Genomic DNA, 10,104 nt, shown 5'->3' with positions numbered 1-10,104 from the left:
TACACACATACATACATATATACATACACACATATACATACATACATACATATATAATATATATATACATACATACACACACATACATATGTATATAAATATACATACATACATATACACATATAAAAATAAAAGAAACATAGGTAGAAACAAAATTTTGAATAATAAAAATTTTTAAGAGATCTATTCAGGATATTAGCTTTATTTCTGAGCCTTTTTGCCATATTCCAATCTGCTGGGTCATTTGTCCTATGAGAAAACCGAAAGGTCCACTGATTAATCTCAGATAAGAAAGTATAATACATACTTCAAGTATTGAAATACAAGCCATCATGTTGGAATTCAATATTTCAACATTAATTATGCCATCATCAGGAATGAAAAAATTATCCATAGCAAGCTTATATGCACTAGTACCAAAAGTGTTTAAACAATCAAAACATTACCTGTACAGTCTCTCAATACCGACCACCCAGAAAACCGGATTTCACGCAAAACCGGTCGTTTTTTAAAGTCCCAAAATCATTCCTATTCTTACTGTATTAAAATACTTTCTGAAAACCGGATCTCCCAATTCCGGCAAAATTCTTAAGTCCAGAACAATAAAATTACCTTCTGAAAACCGGACGGCCAGTTTAAAACGATGATTTATTGACGAAATATATTAAATAAATCATCGGAGAAACATCGACTGACTCCAAATAACAACTATCAATCACAGAACAATACCATGTGTACGCTCGATATCGTGTGGCATGCCAATAGCACATTAATTAATTAATTGCAATAAGCCTAGATTTCATTTGTTTAATAAACTGATAAAAAAAGTTCATGAGTGTGTTTTCTTTATTAAGGAACATATCCTTTTCTCACATTTTGCATTCATTCTCACGCTAAGGCAAACCAAGCGGTCCCAACATAAGGCTATCGATTTCATAAAAACAATTGCGCATGACACTTTGACTGTCACCTGTGACTGTTTTCTATTGGCTGACACAGTTTAGGGGGGGCTGCATAAGTTAGCACTTATTTTTAGCATTCAGTGACCCACCAACAAGGTTATGCCAGAGTGGCATCGAAAACCAATCAAGCGTGCAACCATGCAGATATGGCGATCGAACGAAAAATAACACTGACACTTATTATAAATTACGATACGCATTATCCTGATTTGTGTAAATTTTTATTGATAATAGAAAAAAAACTAGGTACGTACAACATAAATAATGTAAAAATAAAGTAAAACATGAATTTTAAATGACGTTCTCAGGTCAGTAGGCCTACACAGTACATGATGCAGTGTGGTGTACCTATCTGCTGTACCTTGCTAGGCCTAGGCTTATTATCGACTTATCGACTCAAGGTCGGGGAACCAAGGTAGGTAAACATGATGTTCTCTAAACCGGTCCGTCCGGAAAACCGGTCAAAGTGGATGGTCCGAAGGGTGGTCTGTATTGGGAGAGTTGACTGTAGTAGGTGACATAGCAGTGATTTAAACAAAAGATCAAACAATTCTTATTCTACTGATCAAAGCTACCTACAAAAACAAAGAAAGCTCCTTTGAAGCTTTAAGCCCATTGTTAAGCAAAGGGTGTAGTCTACCTATAGCAAACGCTTCTTTAAACAATAGGATAGACCAGTTTCGGGAGCTGTCAATAATGTTAGTACTAGAAAATATTAAACCTAATTTATTACTTACATTACAGACGACATTATCATATTCAAGTACACCCTGTAATCCTAAAACCTATTGGAATGCCTCACAGTTTTTAACATGATCAAATATAACACTATCAGATCGTGAAGAATGTTCTTTAAGTCTAGTTATTAAGCACCTATCTGTCTTACCACTGATATAATCACTGTTACAGCCTGGACATTTAAAATGATAGACAACAGAACTTCTGTACTCCTTTAGGGGTTTGATCTTTAGTAGATATAAAATGAAGGGTGTAGTCTACGTATAGCGAACGCTTCTTTAAACAATAGGATAGACCAGTTTCGGGAGCTGTCAATAATGTTAGTACTAGAAAATATTAAACCTAATTTATTACTTACATTACAGACGACATTATCATTTTCAAGTATACCCTGTAATCCTAAAACATATTGGAATGCCTCACAGTTTTTAACATGATCAAATATAACACTATCAGATCGTGAAGAATGTTTTTTAAGTCTAGTTATTAAGCACCTATCTGTCTTACCACTGATATAATCACTGTTACAGCCTGGACATTTAAAATGATAGACAACAGAACTTCTGTACTCCTTAGGGGTTTGATCTTTAGTAGATATAAAATGAGAAACATTTTTATACTGCCATAAAGTTATGAATTTTACCTCTTTAATTAAGTGTATCTTTACCTTATCTACGTAAAATGAATTCACCTGGTTTTCCTAGATAAGGCAATCTAACCCAATTCTTAATCAAGCTATCATCAGTAGGCCTATGTATACATTTAGGTTCATTTAATTTCTTAAGTACATTATTAACAACTTTTAAAGGGTACCCATTCCAAGACATAAACTTCCTAATGTTAAAGCTCTGCAATTGTACTTCCTAGGTAAATGTTTTGATTGGTTAAACACTTTTGGTACTAGTGCATATAAGCTTGCTAATATGGATAATTTTTTCATTCATGATGATGACATAATCAGAGATCCCAAGTTTGAAAACCAAAAAATAGGGAGATTTTTTTCATGAAGCAATCGCCTCCTGTGACGCCTTACAACGCGCTGTGCAACATGAAAGTATTACACAGAATGAAGAAAACAAACAATTTTCATCAATTTGTTTACTTTTATTTAACAATTTTACATTTGTTTACACATTGCAGTTGGCCTAAAATATAAATTTATAAATATTATTATTTAGCATTTTGCTAGTAAAGCATTCTTGGCAGCAGTCAACAAGGCTTTCCTTGGTTCATTGGCATGTTAGAGTCTATGGCTGATTTATTACATCTCATCAAAGAACATAGAATTCTAGCAGGGTAACTGCAACTTGCAAGATTTACACGTTTGCTGAAAAATTAAAAAATATATATATATATATATTTTAATTTAGTTAGTAAATCATACTACATGTTTTAAGTCAGCATTTACATATGTTTAGCCTATAATAACTGGTACATAATGCCATGAAAAAACATTAAATCCTGCTCCATCTATACGTGCGTAACTAGCACTAAGGCCGCAGAGTCACGACCACCACTACACACAGACGCCCAGCCAACCCAACACCATACAGTACATACATTGCAGTGCAGATAGAGCCTAGGCCTAAGCCCTACATGTATTTCTTAATCGATATTAAAATAAACTTCATTTTTCGGAAGACTGCTTAGTACCAAAACTTATTAACTATAATTGTTTTAGTATTGTTGTTAAAGAACTGAAGCTTACTTGAAAGAAAAAGTATTTTTTATGCACCGATTCTGTTCCAAATCTTCGCGGCGAAAACTTGGGGCCCCATCCATGTGATTTCTGATTTCGTTAATTTGTTGAAATTTATTAACTCAACTGACAGCCATCTCATTGAATGAGGCCGGCGCTGGATGCAAAAGATTGTAACATGGAGAATAAACAAGGCGGTTCTACCACGCCTGCCTTGCCCTGGAGTTGTTATTTTGATAAACAACTTAAATAACAACTCCCTGGCAATGTTTATGACATTTTATGGCTGAGCGAGCGCCATAGTATATTGGCTTAAGATAAGAATTTTTGTTTCATTGCTCTATGACATCGTGGGAATCACATTTTTCGTGAAATTTTTAAAAATCGGGAGATATTAATAAAAATCGGGAGGGCGGGAGACGGCCTGAAAAATCGGGAGAACCCGCGATTTTCGGGAGAATTGGGATCTCTGCATAATTAATGTCGAAATATTGAAGTCAAACACGATGGCGTGTATTTTAATACTCGGAGTATGTATTATACTTACTTTCTTGTCTTATGAGCTTTTTTAAAATAGTAGTCTCTGTCTTTTGTTAATTTTAGGTAATCATTATTAATCCATTCAGGCATGGAACTTAACTCTCTTAATTTTCCAAGGTGCATGTTTATTACAAGCATTATTAAATAAGTTTTCCCATGTTTCCCAGGCCTTATCGATATCCGAATATACCATCACTGAATCCCAGTCCTGATTTTTAACAGTGTCAATGAAATCATTTTCATTGAAAGTGTTTTAACCTTGTCCTAATAGTTTTAGGCTCTTGTTTAATTTTAGCGCACTTAAAAGTTAAATAAATGAGTGAATGATCACTAATACCAAGACTATCAACTCCTGAATTAGAATATTTTTCAGAATTTGAGACAAAAATAAGATCTAAAATCGTTTTACTTGATTCGGTGATCCTAGTACTCTCTTTAATTAATTGTTTCATGTTACTATGGTTTTCTAAACTCTTAATTTTATTCTGATTACACTTCTTGGAGATATCAAGGTTGAAATCGTCAAGTAGAATTACTTCATCATATTCAGATGTATAAGATTGGAATAAATAATCAATGTTGTTTATGTAATCAACTTTGGCACTTGGAGGCCTATAAACAGTCCAAACAAGAAAAGGCTTTGTATGTGGTAAACGTACTTCAATCCACAGACTTTCAACATTGTCAGCATAGTTTGAAACTATTCTGGTGTACGGTAAGAATGGCATCGGGAAAAATGGCCCAGGAAAAAGTGGCCCCGGTAAAAATAGCCCCAGAAAAAATGGCCCAAAATGACAGGTAGGTAAAAATGGCCCCAATAATAAAATTCAGTACTAAAACTGATTTTTTTTTAAACATTATATGCATTTTTTTAACTGAAATAATTTAGTCTTTAAAAAGAAATCTAACATCAAATAAATTGCCATTTACATTTTACTTTTTGCAGGAATTACATATTCAATGATAAAATATTCAAAGATAAAAAAAAAGCCATGAATAACACTTTTTATTTTTTTTCCATTTAAATGTTAAAAAATAGCAAAAACATAATCAATAAATCAACATAAATCATGCATTTATTAATACTAAAATCATTTTTTTGTGGCCAATTTCCCAGAAATTCAATCCAGGTATTGGTAAACCCCACAAACAATGAGTTTATATGAACATCACATTATTATTTTATTTTCAGAAAAAGAGAGTTCTACAATCATAATAAAAATAGGTTCTTATGAATAATTAATTTTCTTGATATACCAAGTGAGTCAATCACAATTGAATTGTTTGGTTTTCTACAGTGTGTTTTGGGAGGTTTGTGGGATTTAGAAATACCATTTAATCCTACCATAATTACAATTACACGCCATTTTAATTCTTAGCATAATTGCCATCTGTATACATAGTATCTCAGTTTACATTATTTAGTGTAGTTTTAGGCACTTAAATTTAGTTGGCGGGAAGTAAAAACCAAGTATGCAATTAAATAAGTTGCTTAAATAAATGTAGGCCTATTCCTAATTATTCAGTTTACTTTAAAATCAATATTTGATTAACAAATACTTCTTTGAAGTAACTCTAAGCAGAACATTTATTGCTAAGTTTGTGAGAAATTAAGCCTCTCCCTTTTCCCATACATGAACTTGTGATTCAAACACACAATTGATCCACATGCTTTAACTACTGTTTATTTGCACTGTTTTATAACATGTAAAGTTATTTCAATTGATACTTAACTAAAGCAAATTTTGTGGTTATATGAGTTGCATATTTTGGTAGTTGAAGTACTGTATGTATGTCATTCCTTTACTTTGTTAGTGGAATAACGTTTTTAAAACTTATTTCTACTATCAAAAAATGTTATTCAATGGCCATTGTTTTCCGATAATCTCTCAGTACAATATTTGCATCTGCTGTGTAACTGTATTTGTTATTGATTCAATTCTTGCTTTTACAGCTAGTACTTAAATATTTGAAGATTTTTAAAAAAATATCATTTCTATTACTGAATTTTTATCATTGGTGCCATTTTTACCTACTTGTCATTTGGGGCCATTTTTTCCGGGGCCATTTTTTCCTGGACCAATTTTACTGGGGCCATTTTTATTTAATCAAGACTTTGAACATTATAGATGCATGATTTTAAGACTTATACCAAGATGGATGTCATTATTAGTGCTTATGGTATCATTATGAAATGGTAGTTCAGTCAAAGCATTTTTTTTAAAGCATGAGTTACACCACCATTTGTTAAAATTAAAGCATTTTTCTTTGACATTAATACAAAACAAATGAAAATCTAATTTTGAGCAAATAAATCAGAATTTTCTCCATAAATCCTTGGAGTGAATATCGGTCAGGCCTACTGCATGTGTTACTTCGTCTAAACCAATCTTGTCAATTTTGCCACTTAACCATGGGGATTTCTTTTTCTTCGTTTTTTGGGCACTTTAATAAAGATTCTAATTCATTCATTAGCATTAAATCATGAAACTATTGTTGTTTTATTACATTTCTGCTGATTTCATATTATAATGAATTGTACTTCCATTGCAAATTATTGCTATAAATTAGTTCTAATTCTACTGTAACTATTTATGTCAATAAAAATAAAATTATAAAGAATTGTATGTCATTGTTATATGAAAACATGCCAAAAACCACTATTAAGGGGACAACTTCAGTTTTTAGTTAGTGTCCCCTGAATAGGGGTACCCCTATTCAGGGGACACCCCTATTAAGGGGACACTTTTTTTGGTCCTGAATGTGTCCTCTTAATAGGGGTTCTACTGTAGTACCTTAGCTTTTGCATGCTGACGTGGAAGTATAAGTCAGTTATAGTTACCAATCCTACATGGTTGGGACATTCAAATGGAATACAAATTGGAATGCAAAACAACTTCACACAAATAATATATAAATACAAATGTATATTTATACACGCTAATAAAATATTCTAAATAATCAAAAGAAACAAACCATTTTTGGAAAAGTATATTGAATATTCATCAAGATCCAAGTAGCATCCAATTGTGTCATTTATTCCATATTTCTAAAAAGAAATAAAATGAAATTAAAATTATTATTTTTATAGGCATGAGCTATTTCACAGTAAACAGTAATGCCCCAAACAAAATTTGTTAGCATGGCATAACAAATCATTTTTTTGTTTAAAAGGAAATATTTTTACATTTATATTATCATATAAATAATAAGTAAACATATTAAAAATCATTTCATGAACATACAATTTAGAATGCTAGACCCTACATCCATAGTTATAGAAAAATAGTGTTGGAAAAAGAAATTTTTTTACGAAAAAATTTTATTTACAATAAATTAAAAAGAATTCAATATCAAAAATATCAATTGTAGATCAAATATATATCAAAAATATAAAAATTGCACATGAATACAAGAAAACTACAATTACATACATACATACACACAAAAAACCACCAGGTACATAAAAACTTGTGCAAGTCAAGAATCAATTATAATTATAAACTACAAAAATAAAAGCACAAGAGTTAAAAAAACAGCAACACCAAAAGCAATTCCAATCATAAACATCCAGGATATTATTATTTATTTTAATTTCAATAAAGATAACTTGTTGTATAAATGAATTCCATTGGATATGGGTGAAATCTGAACCGTTTAGTCCTGGTTCGGGGCGGTAAAAATCGGAGTCCAGAATGTGCTAGGACAAGTACTTTGTGTAAAGGGTGAGTACTATCATTAAAAACTGTATTGACAGTCTTCAATATTTTCTCGTTATACAACGAATCAATGTCTATTAATTGTTCACCAATCAATCTCCCAGCTCTTTTGTTTATTCTGCTAATTCTAAGTTTGTCTTTTTGCAGGATATTACCAAAGTAACAGACTTTGCAGTACAGTAATACACTGTGAAATACTGAGTTGTAGTTCTATATATGTGCAAGTATTTTGATCTTTTAGTATAAACATTCTTTGATTAGCCTTGCAAAAAAGTTTACTGACATTTGATATCCACTTAAGCTTATTATCTATTATACAACCAAGGTATTTATATTGTCACAAATGCGCTGGCCTGGGGGACTCTTAACTGCGAACTTAATCACTTTCCAGGAGATGGAAAACCACAAAACTTGTACGGTACCTTAATATATATGGAGCACAACTTCTTATCTGAACATATGTTAGTATGTTCCAGATGACTATGGACAATGTTATAAATTTATGAATAAGAGAAATATAATAATAAGAGAAAATAGTTTTTAATACAACTTGAAAAATTATTGAAAATAATGTAGTGCAAAATTCATATCAGGATGAGATCAGTAAAAATATATAGTTCTGGGTCTGCAATTGGCATACAAGTGACTGGATGTGTGAGAATGATGCTGGCAAATTTTTTTTTTCTTTTATAATAATTATAGAATTTAATAATTATGGCATTTATATTGTTGTTCTTGTCTAACTTTTTTACCTAAATGAATCATGATATTTATATATTTATAAGAACTGTCAGAAAAAAAGTGATACAATTATTATGGAAATATTTTCGAGTAATTTAAATTTTAAAAATATATTTTTATATGAATTATAGAAGTATTTTAAATTTGTTTAAGGCATTGCAGGATTATTTTAATAATAATGACAAGAACTGAAGAAATTATAATCACTATGCAATGATAATGTTATGATATAGAAAATATAATTATGAAGGATATAGGCCTAATCAAAATAATTTTGTGTTTCAATTTATGTATTCTGTTTTTAACACTGTATTTTGTTATCATTTTATGTTGGCTGTCATTCTTTTTTTCTGTTTATATTTTGATTGTAAATTTCATTATAAAATCCAATCTGATTCTATTATGATCACAATATATTTGATGACCATTTGAGAGCAGCTTAGCTCAGTCGGCTAATCTGGTGGTAACCACTGTGTGTTCGCTGAACCATGGACATCTCTAGGTTCCCGGTTCAATTCCCATCGCTGCCTCTTCTTGTGTTTCAGCTGGAGGGCTGAAATACAAGTTACAATAGTGCACCGTCTTTCAGATGAGACGTTTAAGCCGTTGGTCCTGTGTGCATTTATGGCCCATATGCACGTTAAAGAACGCAGTACACTCTTCGGAAAAGAGTAGGGGATTGTCTCCCGGTGTACTGCCCAATCACCACCAGAAGGACCCCAATGGAAATAAGTCTTCTTCTAGACTTTCATGGGCTATCCTTAGGGTTTACACTGAATAAATCCAATCCAATCCAACAATATAGATAATTTGAATTTGATATACCTGTAGTTGTCCTGATTTTACTATCTTGATCTATCTCTTCAAACATTCGATTTTAATGGTTTGCACGGTTGTGCCCATTAAAATATTGCCCTATTTTCTCCTGTGCACTTATGTTTGTAACCCATAGAGCTTTTTATTTAAAATACAGTGTACAGTAACCACATTTTAGTCCTAGTGATTTCTAAATACCAGATATTGTTGTATAGTAAGTTGTACCTTGTGCTAAAAAAATTAACTACAATGATTCATTTGGTTCTATTTGCTAAACGAGAGCATCAATGATGCAATAGCTCACTTGACAATAGCTGGCAATGTTTAAGTGCTGTTAGTGAGTGGAGATTGTGTGGAGTGTTGTTACATGTATTGAGCATAAAAAAAAAATGTTTAAAGTTATAGTAGTTGTATGCATCATCACAGACCTTATGTTAAGTTATGTTCACATAACAGTTAGAAAATGTGTGATGTCGTGTACAGTGATATTAAAGGAAATATGGTTGTTGTAAGGTTTGTTGTGTACGTAACATTTTGAAATATTTTATACTGTAATTATAAAGATATTTATGTAGAGGTTTATGATATAAGTAGACAGTTTGGAGAGTGAATGGAAGTTGTTGCATAGAAGTATTTCATTGTAAATATTTTTCCAAAGGCGCATTATAATTACGTACATCATTTGTCTTTGTTTGCTAGTAAACATGCAGCTTTGTTTGAAAAAGGCTAAATAACTTCTTGGCTGACGTCAGATTTTGTATATATATATATATATATATATATATATAGAACTGGAGGTCGCTGGAACAGAATGTTGCTACTCGGAGTTTCACGCTATTGCGATCGTCAGGCAACTGATGAAAGGTGAACGTTGTGGGGTGATGTGACT

The 10,104-nt window shown here is 31.7% G+C and overlaps 1 protein-coding gene across 1 annotated transcript in view; it reads right to left on the bottom strand.

Moving 5' to 3' along the window:
• The window catches only part of LOC117114743 (ATP-dependent RNA helicase DDX1-like), a 105,687-nt gene that overhangs the window by 59,249 nt on the left and 36,334 nt on the right, over window positions 1–10,104 (bottom strand). Inside the window, exon 7 of the mRNA XM_033258434.1 lies at window positions 6,916–6,988. Within this exon, the coding sequence (XP_033114325.1) occupies window positions 6,916–6,988 (73 nt within the window). The remainder of the gene's footprint in view (window positions 1–6,915; window positions 6,989–10,104) is intronic.

The sequence above is a fragment of the Anneissia japonica genome, unplaced genomic scaffold, assembly GCF_011630105.1.
Source record: "Anneissia japonica isolate Jap-2015-1 unplaced genomic scaffold, ASM1163010v1 scaffold65_len388318_cov190, whole genome shotgun sequence".
In the NCBI taxonomy this organism is placed as follows: Eukaryota; Metazoa; Echinodermata; class Crinoidea; order Comatulida; family Comatulidae; genus Anneissia; species Anneissia japonica.
Note: the sequence above shows the minus strand (reverse complement) of the source record. Positions and strands in the feature narration are given on the sequence as shown.